Below are 16,212 nucleotides of genomic sequence, written 5' to 3' on the forward strand. Positions count from 1 at the left end.
CATTTGCTAATTAACACTAAACAGAGTAAAGCCATGGCTGATGGGAATGTCATTAGTTTCGCAGGTTTTGGTCATAAACCAAAGTAGTTGACAAATTAAAAATTTGACCTGATGGTGACACTAGATGAAAAAGTCAGGGGATCACAAAAGTCATGAGGATTCATCTGTCTGTACAAAAACTTCATGCAATTCGTCAAACAGTTGGGATATTTCAGTTTGTACCACAGCGGTGGACGTTCATTGAGCTTTGCTAAATCCCCACAAGGTTTTTGCTTGTTTAAACAGGCATACATACAAATTAACAACATTTTGAGATTGTAGTTGGGTGAAATATTTTTTTAAACCCCAAAACAAGATAACAGATACATATTAAGCATCAATATTTTCATTATACAGTGCACTAATGACAATCAGAATTGGCAAATTCACCACTAGGACTCCACTTGGTGACTTGCTGACATTTATTGGAGGCATTCAATTGTAAATTCAAAAGAAGAGCTGCCACATGAGCTAAAATTGTTTTACTTAACTCACTACATGACTACATAATTACGTTATAAAGATCAACTGTTGCAGTGGGGGGGAAAGAAAAAACCCAGCTTCCTATACAAACTAGTTTGAACATTTAAAAAAGGGCCAAATATCACTTTTACATGTTCCTCATAACTACTTTCCTATACATTTCCCTGAAGCTCTGCTTGAGATTGAAATCAATGAAAATGGGGGTAGAGACAAGGATAACCTAACAAGAGACCACAATAGTAAAAATGGCATTTTATAAAAAGTTTTAATTTCATTAAACAAAAAAAAAAAACAGTAAAAGACAAATTAAAAAATCGACCATACCCCCCATCCCCAAAAACTGACAATAAAAATAAATGAACATTGGGAACGAGCAGAGCTTTCAAATCAACTGTGAAGAACGTCTACTTCCAAATACAAGACAAGATCCATGGAGAGGAGACTTCTGCTTGGCTGGAGGACTCATCTGGACTGCTCGACTAAAGAGGGACAGAGGAGGAGAGACATGAGTTGAGCACGTCAAAGACTGGCGTGATGAGCAACAGCTGAGCATACCAACTGTTCACCAACAGGTTAAACATGTAAGGGCAGTTTCCATTTTAATGAGAGCCCCACAGTTACATGGCAGCACCAACTGCTGTCTCTAGTTGCCAAGATGACTCTAAAGGTTCATTATGCAAGCTGATTATCTGTGGGGCAACCTTCAGCTGACGGGATCTCACCAGCTTAAACTGTCCAGCAAAACACTAAACATCAAGAATTTGCAGTGATATCATCTTTTGATAGTTCAGTGCTTTGAATCCATTAATCCACAAATTACAATCCTTCCAACTGGTCCATCAGGCCAACTTAATCAGAACATCAAGCATCACTGCATTTCAGCAGGCATTCGGAAATGGAAAGACTTACTGTAAGAGGAGATGTCAATCTCGTCTGGCAGCTCTGCCACGTTGACTTCAAAGCGGTCCTGCACATCGTTCAGAGTCTTGGCATCGGTCTCGTCTGACACAAAGGTTATAGCCAGGCCTTTGGTCCCAAACCTACCAGCACGGGCAACCTGATGGGTGCAGAAGCCCAGAGTGAGTTCAATCCCAAAAACATGTACCAAAAATGTATTACTTTAAACAATGTGCAACTAACAGAATCATGCAGAGGGTAACATTATGGAGAAAAACCAGTACAGTTATTTCTCTTCTGCAGTTCTCACCCTGTGCAGATAGGTATCAGAATCTTCTGGCATGTCGTAGTTGAAGACGATATTGACCCGCTCAATGTCCATGCCTCGGCCAAAGAGATTAGTGGCCACCAGGATCCGCCTTTGGAAGTCCTTGAATTGCTGATAGCGAGACAGCCTGTGGAGTGAGAAGGGGCAGGAGAGAGGACAGAGCCCGAGAGAGAATTATCACCACAGCTGCTGCAGGCATTACTAGACTGCATCCTCCCTTTGAAGGCAATGATGTGTTGAGTTAACTGATGAGGCCTCATGCTCCATAAACACATTGGGCAGTCGGAGCTCAGTAGAGCATATATTTATGAGAGTAGGTATGTAAGAGGAAGATGTGTGTGTGCAAGTCTCACCTCTCCTCCTGAGCCATTCCCCTGTGGATGGCAATGGCAGGAAAATTTTGATCCAGCAGAAGCTGGGCCAGAGCAATGCAGCGTGCGACTGACTTGACAAAGATCACCACCTAGAGGCAAAGCAAAGGTAATGAAATACAGCTGTTGGGGAAGCATGGGTCAGCAACCTAAAGCACTAGATGGACTTCTTCAGATCCTGAATTAGGGATTTTAATATACAGTGGAATTTATCTCAGTGACTGAACAGCTTTAAAGGAATAGTTTGACATTTTGGGTAATATGCTTATTAACTTTCCTGCCAAGAGTTAGATGGGAATCTTGATACCACTTTAATGTCTACGTTCTGCGACCCGGTACTGTTCCGTCCTCCCAGTGGCTTCATACACCACCGGGAGTGTTTCAGAAGCAGAGCGGTTTGCTTGTCCGATGTGGTTGACTTGGTCCCTTTTCCTCAACTTTTCTGCTTCTACTGTGGGTAATTAGGCTACGTAGTTAAATGGATTTCTATTTTTGTCTGTTTTAGTTGTGTTTTTTGTTGATATACGACCAGGAATCTGCACAGAGTGTTTTATTTTGAAAGTTGACCGGATTCTCTATGCCCTATGCATCGCAGCCATAACGCAAAGCAGGCATGCCCGGTGGAATCCCTGGGTTGGGTTACAGGTAGCAGCCAATTAGCTTAGCACAAAGACTGGAAACAAGGGGAACCCACCTACCAGCACCTTTAAAGCTCCCTAATTAACATGTATCTCATTTCTTTAATTTGTATCAACCATCCCACCTTACTCTTGGCAAGAAAAGAGAATAAGCACATTTCCTAAAATTTCAAAATATCCCTTAAATTTAGACCACTTGTTTCTTTTGCATTTTCCCCCAAATGTGCCTTGTAATTTAATTTTTAATAAGCGACATTTCCTAAATTCCTAACTTATTTTCCAGTTTTCCTGGAAGACAACTTTTCCAGTTCTGCAGTACCAAATTACACGACTTTCTACAAACGTGGAAACACCGGTGATAGCTTTTAAAGGTCACATTAAGTAAGACAATTAGTGTCTTTGTAACTATTTGCTTTTATGTTTGACAATTCTTACACTATGCAATATGCCAAATGCTACTGGGACAGTCATGCACCACGTAATAGCTACATCACTTTACCTGGTTGAACTCCAACACGTCAAGCAGGTCAAACAGCTTGCGGTTCTTCTCACTGTCCTTCAGCTTGGAGTAGTACTGTTGCAGGCCGTGGAGTGTAAGTTTGGTCTCGTCGTCCACAAATACTTCCATGGGCTGTACAGGAGAAGACAGAAGGTAAGTTAAACCTGTTGAGTTTCTAGTTACAGTAGCAAAGTCGTAGGCATGTGAAATTCAAATACGCAGCAGCTATGACGCACAAGCAGTTTTCTTACTGATAGACTGCGTTCGGGGAAATTCTGAAGTAACAACACTTCATTGATCACTTACATCCTGCATGAACTTGCGACAGACTGGTCGGATCTCCTTACTCAGTGTTGCGCTGAACATCATGACCTGCTTCTCATGAGGTGTATTCCTGAAGATGTCCTGTACGTCACGCCTCATATCTGTTACACATACAAATGATTCTGATTAAATAGTGTTTGGAGGGTGGGTGCCCTCACCAGATAACATTGATGTGGAATTGAGGAGAACTGAAACAAAATGTCAGTAAATAATTGACAAAAGAACACACCTAGCTGCTCCAACATTTTGTCACACTCATCCAGGACAAAGTGCTTGACGTTCTTCAGAGTGAGGGTCTTGTTCCGGATGAGAGCGAGGATGCGGCCTGGCGTTCCGACGACGATATGAGGGCAGTTCTTCTTCAAGACCTCCTCGTCCTTCTTGATGGCCATGCCACCAAAGAATACTGCTGCCTTTACTGTCGGCATGTACTTGGAGAAACGCTCATACTCTTTACTGATCTGGAAGGCCAGCTCTCGTGTGTGGCACATGACTAATACAGACACCTGAGGAGTAGGCATACAGAAACACTGACTCAGACACTCTGCATCTTGACAATTTCACGTGTCCTGATACATTTTTAAGCAGCAAGAGTAACACATTTTGACCCAACCCTTTCCCAATATCCAAAAAGACACTTAATGCACATAATACACTGAAATGTACAGTGGATACTTAAAAATATACATAAGTAAATGTTCTTTTAATGCTACTAAAATAATGTAGTAATGTGTAGTTATAATTAACAGCAATTCTAACATGATTATCATTTGTGCTGTCTTTGTAGTGAGACATATCTGAACACTACATTCATGCTGTTCCAGTACAGGTTTAGCAAAACCCATATACATTACACTACCATTTATAAGATCTAGGTGATTTTTACTAAATAACATGTGGTTAATTACATCTTTGTTGAAGCCCTATTGTATAACAATGCTCCCTTTGCTTAATTCAATACATAGAGTGTGTGTTGAACATATGTACTGACCTGTCCATCAACAGGTTCAATCTGCTGCAGTGTGGCCAGCACAAACACGGCTGTCTTGCCCATACCAGATTTGGCCTGGCACAGAATATCCATGCCCAGGATAGCTTGTGGGATGCATTCATGCTGGACTGCATAAAAACACACAAACACAAATAAAAGGATTTAATTAAGTGCATTCACATTATTGTCAGTACAAGTATTTCAAGATATTGTAGAGTGTTCAGACTTGTAGCAGCCCTGCTAGTATTGTTACGTTTTGCATTTTATGGGACACATCAAGCAGGTCCGGCTCCTGTAAACCCTTAATGAAGATAACCACAGTGGCTATATTTACAGCAACTTTAAAGGTCTCAAGTGGACACAAGAGTTGTGGATGGAATGCTTTACATACAGAAAACAATTTTATTTTTTGCTAGTCTGTGCACCTGAAACGCATTTTTTCCGCCCTTTTCTTATTCAGCTATACTAAGCGCCCAGAGCGGGCTATTAACTTGTGTACAGTAAAGGCATGGTGTTAAAAAAACACCGTCCTAATAAAACACAGGAACTTCACCAACAATACCCCTTTTGGACAAGCCACTGTTTGACATATTTAACAAAAAGATACACACAACCAGTGAAGACAACCAAAATGTCCCTCACCTTCAGATGGATGCTCAAAACCACAATCGATGATGGCACGGAGCAGCTCTGGTTTGAGCAGAAAATCTCTGAATCCAGAGCTGTGGATGGAAACGTAAGAACCCTTCACCTCCTTCTTGCCTGCAGGGGCTTCGCTCTCAGGGGCTCCTTGAGGCTCTTCATCTTCTTCATAATCGAGCAGCTCGTTATCAACATCATTCTCTGCCATCGTGTCTAAAACTGGAAAAACACAAAGATTGGTTTTTAATCAGTTTCGGTGTCAGCTTTTCATCTACTTTGGCTGAACCAACCCTGCTTATTGAGTTTACATGGGGGGCTGTTAACTAAGCCCACCTGTTGTTGCCGTTCTTTGTGCCAGGTTTTTACTATGCGTTGTAAATACATTTGTCGTTAGGTAACATGTTTGTACCAGGGGGGAAAGGTGTATTTGTCGCCATGTTTTCATTACAAGATGGATTTGGTTTTGTATAAACAGTGATACTAATTTGGATGTAAACCACACACTGGATATTAGCATTGTTGTGTACATCGCGCAACACCATTATAAAACGCAAGGCCAGTGAGTGAGATATGCTAGCTTTATTAGCAAAAATCAAAAGGACGCACATATTAGACGCGGTCTATATTACAGTCATTGCGATGTAAATCCAAATTTTCCTCTAAAAACACACACAATATCACATACAAATATGGCCAAACGTAGACTTGAAGTTTAGCCGGCACTTTCGGATAAACCAAACCGGTTAGCTTCTGAGCCGTGTACAACACTGGAAAGCTATTGTGTTGCATAACCATTGCTAACGTGGCAAGCTAACTTGCTATAAAGCAACAACTATTCTGCTAATTGACCAGCTAAACTATAGGAATAATATAAACAGGCAACATACAAGTAATTATAAAGAATACGTAACGCGGAATATAAAAAGGCTACTCATTCACTGAATATTAACAAATGTGAGGAAGCTCGGTGGATTGGCTAAGCTAACGTTATCTAATGCTAGACTACAAAACGCTAGCTAATGTTAGCTCAGTAGTACCCTGAGGCAAACAATTAAGAAAGGTATTAAATCCTAGAGTAGCTACTTTGCGACTTTAGCTAAATAAATCTTATTCGCGACTTCCTCAACGTTCGACAAGTTCTGTAAACGCTCTAGTTGCTACAATAAATACGACATAGAACACGATATCACATTTTTACCTTTTCGGTGTTAGCTACGCGTCCACTTGCAAATCAAAACCGCATGGGAAGGCCTCAGTTGGTATATACGAGTAACCGGAAGTCCCGCCTCTGCCGAAGCGCGTTGACATCATTGGTGGATTTGGAGAACCACCAGCGAAAGTAGCCAGCGATTGGACAAAAAGTGTGCCGCAGTCCAACGCAGTTTAAAAAAGCGGGCTCCAGCAGCGCCAGACTCTATGTATGGAAGCTCATGATGGACACGGAAAATAAATACATATTAAATAAAAAAATGTGCACAATAAAATTAATGAATTAATATTATGCTAAAAAGAATAAATATCATTTAGGTCTATATAAAAGATGTTGTATATTCTAAAGCTTTGTGCTGAAAATTTAAATTGTAATGTAAAATTACAGCAGCTTCCTTGAATTGCTTTTGAGGATTTCTCTTCTGCTCTGAAGAACAAACCTGGGACCTATACTTGGACTACATGGGCAAAGACTGATTTCCAGGATGAGGGATCTATCCTGGAAAAAGGACTTGGATCTGTAGAAACTACTGTATATGGTGTAAGTTACTGCCAAAACTGGCACCTATTTATATGTAACTTAAAGCCACTGGAAATGTGGTTGAAATAGTATAAATGCATATATAATATCAAAGTTGAGCGTCTCATTAAAGGTCCAGTGTGTAGGATTTAGTGGCATCTCACTCCCCTTCCAATTGTGTAGGAGAAACTATGGTGGCGAAACTTGAGAAAAATGCGAACGGCGCTATCAAGGGCCAGTGTTTGGTCGGTTTGTTCTGGGCTACTGTAGAAACATTGCGGGGCAACATGGAAGGGGACTCACTCCCTCTGTAGATAAAAACACTTTGTGTTTTCAGATGATTCTACACTACATACTTATAAATATTATATTCCATTTCTGTCAATAGCTCCTCCTAAATGTTACACACTAGACCTTTAAGAATCCACAAAAATCTGAGTGAAAATAAACATTCATAACTGATCTGATTTGGAATCAGATCAAGCCCTGCCATCTGAAAATGTTTAATTTCAGTTGGTCACTGAATGGTGAGTTACAAAATGCTTTGCTATCCATATTTCTCCTGAGTAGAACCGTTAGCATAAACATGCAAAGTTAGCTAAGATATCCCTATTCTTTCTTTCTGAATGAATGAATGAATGCAATGCAAAATGATGACTCTGTAGCATTAACTAGTGCCAAACAATGCCTGACAATAGATGATCTGTGGCCAGCAGATCATCAGCAGTGTATGTATACATCGTGCTGTCTAAAGATCCTTTGTAGTTTTCCAGACAGTACAGAAACATAAGGGATGGAGACACCGTTCCTTCTTGATTCTGTTTGCCTTTTGTCCTGTTTTTTGGCTCTTTTAACTTTGTTGAGGGAGGGGAAAGAAAAAAAGGGAAACAGAACCAAGAAGGAACCGTGTAACAGTGATGAGGGAGGTGCAGCCAGAAAAACAATAGGCCTGATCACTGGGCCATCATGGAAACAAAGAAGGTCAGTTTCAGGTGAAACTAGGCAGGGTAAACAGCACTCAGGAAGACCCCTCCCTGAGGGCAGGGCCTAAGCTACACAGAGTAGCTTAAATTTCCGAGTTCTCAGACCATTTTCACAATTGAGAATGACTTCTGGATGGGAGCCGAAACGTCTTGATTCTGAAAACAGTGTCCAGATGACTACGACTGAAACCTTTTCTACAATGGAACGAATGAGGGACTACACCGTCAACATGTAAGGAAAACAATTTTGTAGCTGTTGGAAGGACTTTCTCTTTTGGTGCAGGCTCTTTTGCCCCTGCTTCCAGTGTTTCAGCTTGGTGAGTGTGATGAGTTAATGCATCCTCCACCAATCAATTATCATTTTTTAAAGATTTTATTGGAGGTCTTAGTATGGTATTGCGTCTGCCTTGACGTTAGGTGAAGCTAACTGTTGACCGGAGTGTATTCAGGGTGTTCACTGCCCTCCAGTGGTCACAGTGAGGAACTGCAACACAACATTAATAAAATTGTTATTAATATCAAGATGTACAACTCATTATAAGAGTAATTATTGCAAACAATATCAGAAACACCAGTATTGATAATAATTGTGTAAATAAAGAGCTGTTTTAATTTTCATAATAAAGTGACCAAACGAGAGCAATCAGAAACAAACAGATTAAGAGAAATTATTAAGAAATAATCATGTTTATTGTTCTCTAGTGGTCACAGTTAGAGACTACAACTGCACATTCTTAAGTGGGAATAATACAGATATTTATATTAATTATTATTATTCTTTAGAGGTATCAATAAGGGTATTTATACTCATGTTAATAACAATATACACTTTGTTATAAAACCACATGAACCTTTTCTCCTAAAGATATATTTATAAGAGAAATAACTCTTTAACCGGAAGTGAAAAATACATTCACCAAGTTTGTATTTGTTGCAGGGATGTTTCTCTCTCTTTACATATATATATATACATATATATATATATATATATATATATATATATATATATATATATATATATATACATACAATATTTCAGCCCTGCAACAAATAGAAACTTCTGGTTTAAGAGTTATTTCCCCATAACCAGCAACAATTTCTCTAAAAAGGATTTTTAAATAGTAATGAGATTAACAGCAGTAGTCTACTTAGAATGTTTTTTGCCCATTCACTACAAATCATCTATATTCAGTTTAACTATGTTTTACATAGCACGTTGCTTTGTACATTTGCAAATGTATTTTTAATCTTCCTGCAAACCATTGGTTGACACTCATTTCAGTATGGAATAAAATGAATGTGTACTATGTGGGATAAAACATTGCAACAATAATATCAATATATCAATATCTAATAAACTTTTTGCCAAAAGCACTGCAAAAGCAAATCCCATTAAAAAGTATAAAAATATATCAGCATACAAAAAGGCCTCACTAACAGAATACTATCAGTGTTAGGATACTGTTAGCAGTAAGATACAGTGATTAGTCTTATATCTGTGATTCCAAAGCAGAAGAGAAGCTCCACTGTGTAGGAGAGAAGTATGGGAAACTGTCGGACTCTGGCCGGGAATGACCTTCTGAGTATGTACCAGAGGGGGGGCAAGAACGACTTAGGAAGTCCCTGACATGGGGAGGCAAAGAAAGAAACAGCCAGTCTTCCACCAGGAGACCACCTCCATGCAGCCCTGTGCAGCAGCCCAATTCAGCAGGCAGTTCCTCCAGACTGTTACTGCGCAAGTCCAACCTGCACAACTTACTTAAAGCTGCAATCCACCTGGGTATTGAACTAAGAGAGTTGTAAGCCACATTAAGGATGCGCAGCTCCAAACAACTAGTGAATAGCTCAGGGGGAAGGCTCTCTACCCTGTTCCCACTGAGGTCCAGTTCTGTGAGCAGCTGCAGTGCCTTTACCTCTGCAGGCAGCTCCTCTAGCAGGTTACCAGCCAGCAGGAGCCTACGAAGGCGGCGAAGAGTGAAGAGTGCTGGGGGAAGGCTCTGGAGCTGGTTGTTGGATAGATCTAGGAGCTCCAGGGCTCGCAGCACACCAACACTGGCCGGCAATGCCAGAACACGGTTATAGGCAAGTCTGAGGCAAGAAAGACGTCGCAGATGAGCCAGGCTAAGCAGTTCCTCCAGAGTTCTCAAATTATTATGCTGCAGGTCCAGTGTCCGCAGGTTGGTGAGCGCCAGCAAGGCAGAAGGCAAACGCTCTAGCTGGCAGTCCTGCAGCAGCAGCTCTGTCAGGTCGACCATCCGCTTCAAGCCTGTCAGTACAAGCAGCCTGGTGCCCTCGTTGTAGATCTCCAGCCTCACCAAGCTGCCTGCCACCTCACACAGCTCCCCAGGGATCCGCTGTAACATTCCTCGGATCACCAGCACACGGAGGTGACGTAATTGGCGGAGGCTCCCCAGCGCCCAGCTGCGGCCCACCCCACCATCACTACTGAGGCGGCCAGAGAGGTGGAGCTCATGCAGGCTGCGGAGGGAGAGGACCCAGCTGGGGATCTCTGACACCTGAGTAAAGGTGAGGTGGAGGACCTCCAGACGTTCCTGGAAGACTCCAAGTGCACTGGGATCCAAAGCTACTGTGCAGTGATAGAGGTGGAGCTCCCTGTTGTAGGAATAAAATAAAACAACAAAAGTCTTAATTAAACGTGTAGAAAAACAAGAAACAAGTGTATGTACATCACAGCATTAAGAGTAATTCATATACTTTTTAACACCGAAAAATCTAGGTGTTAGATGTAACTTTTGATTTGATGTGCTTTGTTTGAAATGTGCAAAGCATGACTGCACCACCGTAAAACTCACCTGAGTGAGGTCATGTTGGCCACCTGTGCAGTAAACCTGGCATCTGTGATGAGTTCCAGTTTGAGGACCTGAAGCTGGCTGAGGGTGAAGAGGGCTGGAGGGAGGCGAGGCAGGGCCACCAGCTGCAGTCTGGAGCAGCCCTCTGCATCCACACTAGTCATGGCACGCAGTTTCTCCTCCCCCCAGCGCCTCTCCAAGCTTTCCTCCAGCAGCCTGCTCTCACTGACAGGGGACAAAAAAACGGACAGACGCTGGGCCAGCAAAGGGTCATACTGGTCTAACATGTGTAAAAGGAAGGCCAGGTCATTTCTTAGGTCAGGAACATCTCTCAGGGAGCACAACTCCTTCAGTGAGTGGAAGGAATACTGCCGTAGAGAGCTAAGTAGGGCACACACCAAAAACCAGAATGAGAAATATATCACACAGAATATACTGTAGCCCAAAACACAGTATTACACTCTAATCCTATTAGCAGGTCTCTGGTATGCTCAACCTCATGGGCATTATTCTGTTTAAAGGCCCTTTGAACAATTGCAGCCTGTGTAGTCTACTTAAAGTAGAAAAAAATATTAAATTATAAACCTGTGTAAAAGGTACAAAAACAAATTGGTTCAAGTAATATAAGATTTGTTGTAAATGGACTAAAAGGTAAAACATTGTTATGGTTTTTTGATAACAATTGAAGCTGTTAATGCATTCATTGCCGTAAACACAACATTGGCATATTATTTATTACCTAATAAAGACGATATGATGAACGTGTTAACAGGCAATTACTTTATAGCAATTAATTTACGCATCCAGCAGACGTGGAGGAACATTAGTTAATTAGAGTCGTGTTTCTGGCCTCCTGATGAATGTAAGTTCAATATTCACTGTTCTTTCAGCTCTGTTTTGGTCTTCACCAACTCAATCAGGGAAATGTCTTTTTAGTAGCCAAATGCTCCACTATATTCACCAGCTAGTCGCTAACTTTGGTTGTCTGACATTTCGTGCTGGGAAGGTATCGTGGGTATATCAAAGCTTTATTTGCTGAAAACAGCTGCTTGCTGCTGGAAACAAAGTTGATGAGAGCGGTGAGAGTGAACCAAAACAGTAAAGTTGCAGGCCGTATGACCAAAACAATGAGCTGAAACTGCAGAGTTGAGTGATAATTCTCTGTGGGTCCATCACTACAAGCGACCCCTTCCACATTACACATAGTGATTTTAGTGTTTGTTAATGTAAAAATAGTGCAGCTTTAAAGTTTTAGCAAAATAAACAGTTTTTAGGCATTGTTACAGCACCAACACATGTATTCCTGTATACTGTGCACAAATGCACTGACCTGTGTAAAATCCAACTAAGGGTGTAAAAGTTCAGCAGGCCGTACAGCCCCAGTAGGGTCAGGTAAGCCACCAGCAGTTTGTGTAGAAGGGAGGAGAGCACATGGATACACTCAAAGGTAGTGTAGCCCACCAAGGTATGTTCCTCAGGGTGACAGGTGTGGGTGAAGGAGAAGGAGTTGAGAAGAGGGATGGTATAACTCACGATCAGCGTTACCATCAACAATTTGAATATTGTCTGAGCCAAGTAGACCTGAATACATGAAAAGGGGTTTAATGAATAAATTGAATTGAATAATTAAAGTTCGACCAAGCTTGATCAAACATTAACTTGTGTTGTGAGATTAAACCACACTCCTGCACTTGTAAAATATTATTATAACACAAGAGTATCATTTAACAGCGGGTTGCTATAAATATAGCATAGTCCTATAAGATCACATCATATAACATTTACTTTTTTGAACATTAAAAAATTAAAAGGAAAGGTCTAGAGGATCTCTCACCTTATAGATGACATCTGAGCTTTCGCAGTGGGACCGAAATTTCCTAACCCTTTCGAACAGCGCCCTGGCCTGTTCCCCATCACTTTTATCCAGACTGATTACCTGCCTGGGACTGTCAACCATGAGTGAGGGCTTGGAAGAAGGAAAATGCACCGGGTAGCCAAAGGATATAGACGACATGGTGGAGTTACAGGAGAGTGTGGAAGGGCACGGGGAGGGAGGGGCGGCAGAGGATGCACTATCTGACCTCTTCAAAAGCGGGCTGTGTGCGCCCGAGTCTATGCTTGATCGTCTTGTGCGGGTCACCGGGGGTGAAGATGAAGTTGAAGAGGGAGGAGGTTCGGGTGGTCGTCTCTCCTCCACCACCTCCTTCTCATGGACGCTCTCCTGCCGGGCGGCATGGGACAGGGCCTGAGATGTCCAGGGTGACTCGCAGCACTTTGCCAAGATGGCCAGGAAGTGCTCTATGCGGGCGGAGGTGCGGGGGAAGTGGAGCCAGAAGAAGCCGCTGGCTACCAGTACTAGAGACTGCAGCAAGGCCATGTAGGGGAAGAAACGGGAGCACAAAGGCAAAGCCTCATGGTAGCACACCTAGACAGACAGATAGACAGACGGACACTTAAACCTTCAATAATGATTTTTTGGCCACTTCGAACTTGTTATCAAACAGTTGCTTATTTACACATCCAGCAGGTATGGAGCAACATTAGCAATTATTTTGAGTCGTATTTCTGACCACCTGATGAATTTAAGACCAATATTCACTCTCTTTTAGCTCTGTTTTTGGTCTCTACCAACTCCAAAGGGAAATATCAGGCTATTTAACAGCTAAATGCTCCACTAGCTAGCTGCTAACTTGATCTCTCTGCTGTATAGTGTAGAGTTGGTAGCATGAAGTGGATTTTTAGAGCTTTTTTGGCTGAAAATAGCTGCCTTCTGCGGCCTAAAAAGACACGATGAGACTGATGAGAGTGAACCAAAACAGTAAAGTTGTGGGCCAGAAAACCAAAACAATGAGATGAAAGTTGTTGTAACGCTCCATGGGGGGAACTGCAGTCAGGTGATAATTCTTTGTGGGTTCATCACTATGAACGACTCTTTTTACATACAAGTAGTCAGGGGATCTATTTTTAATATAAAAATATTGATTATAGCTGCTTTATTGGACTTAACAGTTAATATTTTAATTGGTTTCACCTATTTTGTTGCATCATTTTCATTGGCAAAGGCAACTGAGGCTAGTATTACAGTACCTGGCTAATGTAAACATACTGCTGGTAGACCAGATGCGTGCGTCGACCCCGGGCTGTAGAATGAAGATTTGGGCTGATGTTGCGTGGAACATGGGTTGGGGGCTTTGAAGATGGAGTCAGTGCCACATCCCCACCAGTTGTGGAACTGTGATCACTAGTATTTGCAGTGACAAGTGGATCCAAGGGAATGCACACCACTCGGTCCCTGGACAACTGCTCAGTACAAGCCAGGACAGATGCCATCAGCATCAGGACCACCAGGTAGTCCATGAAGACCTCCCACCAGGGCTTCAACAGTTTAGATCTACTCTGTTGCTGGTTCAGAGGTGCCAGCTCTGACAGGGAAAACATGGCGAGCTCTGGGTCCTACAAGGAAAATAATAAAAAAAAAAGTCCCCATTCATAGAAAATGCACTTTACAATTTGGAATAATCAAATGGCATGCAATGAAACTATGCACATAAACCGATGTAGCGATGTACTATACATTACATTTAATGACCCTATCTAAATATTATGGGGTCACCACATGTGATAACAGGTATCAAAATATGTGACTATATATGTCTAAATACTCTGGAGTCACCAGTTTTAGTAGCAGCAATTGAACTACAGTATGTGACCACAGCCTGATCCAGGAACATCCTGATTAGGTCACAGGATAAAAGGTATCCAGCAAAGGTCCTGTATTAAAGCCCCCGAAAACATATTTTCTAAATCAGCTTCTTACTATGAACGTTGTGGTCCTACATGAAAACACTATTTTCTGAGGAGTTTGGCTTACTTCACATGAGAGATTTCTGTATTTGCGTTTCTGTCCTTGCTTTTGAAAAAGGTGATGTCATGTTTTTTCATGCACCAGTCAGGATTTAGCAATGTTTGAATCAAAATGGGATGGCAGCTGTGGGGTTATTTGCTTATGTTGTCGATCAAACCTAATCAAACCACACCCACACACCCCTGATATAACAGATTATTATACAATAAATAAGGAAGATAATTTTCCAAACTTGAACTTTGATTTTTGCATATTAGTTCTGAATGTTTAATGTTACATAGAAATACTTAAGATTTGAAACCAAGTTTTCAGGGGCTTTAAGCTAGACCTTCAAGTGGACATGTTTCAGAGAAAGCTTGGTGTTTGTGATGTTTTTTTTTAGCTTTCATATCAAAGTTAGTTGGACCTTTAAAAATCATACATTAAGAGTAAACAAAATAAAATAGTACAAACAACATTTGACAAAATTTCCATTGTAGGGAACATTTCTAAAGTCTGCTTTTTTAGCAAAAACACAAATACGAACTGAACAATGCATGTTATTTCTACAGCCAAGGATTAACTTTCACCTACCTGGGTAAATAACTTGTTCCCCTGCTTTTCTCTCTCACCCCTGATCAGCTCACAGCCGCCTCACAGAAACTTCATTCCGGCGCTGTCTGGTTCTACCATGAAAAACTCCTGAAACTTACAACAAACTCCTCCTCAGCTGGCTGACACACAGCTTTTCAACAGTTGCCATAGCAGCAGAGGATGTGTGGTTGAAAAATCTAATTCAGCACTAGAAGCCCGTTCAAGACCCACCGCGGGCATGCCTGCACCCTTTAACTCCTTCAGAACTAAAAACTTCAGAGTAATATTAGATAAAAACCACAGTCACAGGAAAAATAGGCATTAATGTATTTATTTACAGTATATCAAAAGTAAAAATACTTTTATGCACAATGGCCCCAACTGGTTGAGGTGGAGCTAACTTTATGGGTAGTTTAATCTCTAACATTTCATCATATTTTATAAGCTTATCTGTACATTTTGCATGTAAAATCCTAATATGGATTAAAGTAAATAGTAACAGTGCAGTGGTCAGATAAATGAGGTGGAGTAAAAGTACACTATTGTCATCTGAAATGTTGTGATGTAAAAGTATAAGGTAGCATAAAATAGAAATACCTATATATTATAGTACAATACCTTAAAGTTGTACAGTACTTGAGTAAATGTACTTGAGTAAATGTACTTTCCATGATATGCTAGCTGAAAGTGTCTAACAATTTGTCAATAAACTTCCATTAATGACTTTAAACCAACATTAAAAGATTTCCTGTGTAATAAAATAGATCATAGTTGCTAAATTTGGATTACCACTGCTCTAACCGCTTTTCATGTGCAAGCTGTACCCTACAGAAACAAATTAGAACACTGTATCCAGCATTATCCAGCAGGGGCTGCTGATGTTACTGTACCATAGACTATGCAATCTATGTTCTGCACTGTCAGTAATGCAGCAGCATTTGACTCCACAGCTCTAATCCAGTTGATGTTGCTTTCGATGTTGTGCTACTCTTACCTCTTTATGGTATGTGTGCTTCTGTAGAGAAACCAGGTTTGTTTCC

The 16,212-nt window shown here is 41.2% G+C and overlaps 2 protein-coding genes across 2 annotated transcripts; both read right to left on the reverse strand.

Moving 5' to 3' along the window:
- Positions 1–447: 447 nt before the first annotated feature.
- ddx39ab (DEAD (Asp-Glu-Ala-Asp) box polypeptide 39Ab) lies at positions 448–6,569 on the reverse strand. Its single transcript, XM_044182486.1, has 10 exons — positions 6,411–6,569; positions 5,213–5,431; positions 4,571–4,698; positions 3,809–4,085; positions 3,562–3,680; positions 3,256–3,387; positions 2,101–2,210; positions 1,730–1,874; positions 1,432–1,579; positions 448–1,001 (listed from the first exon to the last, which is right to left on the reverse strand). The coding sequence occupies exons 2-10, from the start codon at positions 5,418–5,420 to the stop codon at positions 985–987; spliced, it is 1,284 nt and encodes a 427-aa protein (XP_044038421.1). The 5' UTR covers positions 5,421–5,431; positions 6,411–6,569; the 3' UTR covers positions 448–984.
- A 2,031-nt stretch (positions 6,570–8,600) lies between these two features.
- Positions 8,601–15,268, reverse strand: si:ch211-106h11.1 (volume-regulated anion channel subunit LRRC8D). Its single transcript, XM_044182485.1, has 6 exons — positions 15,173–15,268; positions 13,822–14,187; positions 12,569–13,159; positions 12,065–12,315; positions 10,738–11,115; positions 8,601–10,537 (listed from the first exon to the last, which is right to left on the reverse strand). The coding sequence occupies exons 2-6, from the start codon at positions 14,170–14,172 to the stop codon at positions 9,415–9,417; spliced, it is 2,694 nt and encodes an 897-aa protein (XP_044038420.1). The 5' UTR covers positions 14,173–14,187; positions 15,173–15,268; the 3' UTR covers positions 8,601–9,414.
- Positions 15,269–16,212: the final 944 nt, after the last annotated feature.

The sequence above is a fragment of the Siniperca chuatsi genome, linkage group LG21, assembly GCF_020085105.1.
Source record: "Siniperca chuatsi isolate FFG_IHB_CAS linkage group LG21, ASM2008510v1, whole genome shotgun sequence".
Lineage (NCBI taxonomy): Eukaryota > Metazoa > Chordata > Actinopteri > Centrarchiformes > Sinipercidae > Siniperca > Siniperca chuatsi.

Coding starts and splice junctions, on each gene's coding strand:
- ddx39ab (XM_044182486.1), bottom strand. CDS start 5,420: ATGGCAGAGAATGATGTTGATAACGAGCTGCTCGATTATGAAGAAGAT. Junction 4,699..5,212: donor TTTTGAGCATCCATCTGAAG/GTGAGGGACATT, acceptor GTTTTTATGCAG/TCCAGCATGAATGCATCCCA. Junction 3,388..3,561: donor GTCGCAAGTTCATGCAGGAT/GTAAGTGATCAA, acceptor TCTCCTGTACAG/CCCATGGAAGTATTTGTGGA.
- si:ch211-106h11.1 (XM_044182485.1), bottom strand. CDS start 14,172: ATGTTTTCCCTGTCAGAGCTGGCACCTCTGAACCAGCAACAGAGTAGA. Junction 12,316..12,568: donor GCTCAGATGTCATCTATAAG/GTGAGAGATCCT, acceptor TCATGTATTCAG/GTCTACTTGGCTCAGACAAT. Junction 10,538..10,737: donor GCCAACATGACCTCACTCAG/GTGAGTTTTACG, acceptor TTCCTACAACAG/GGAGCTCCACCTCTATCACT.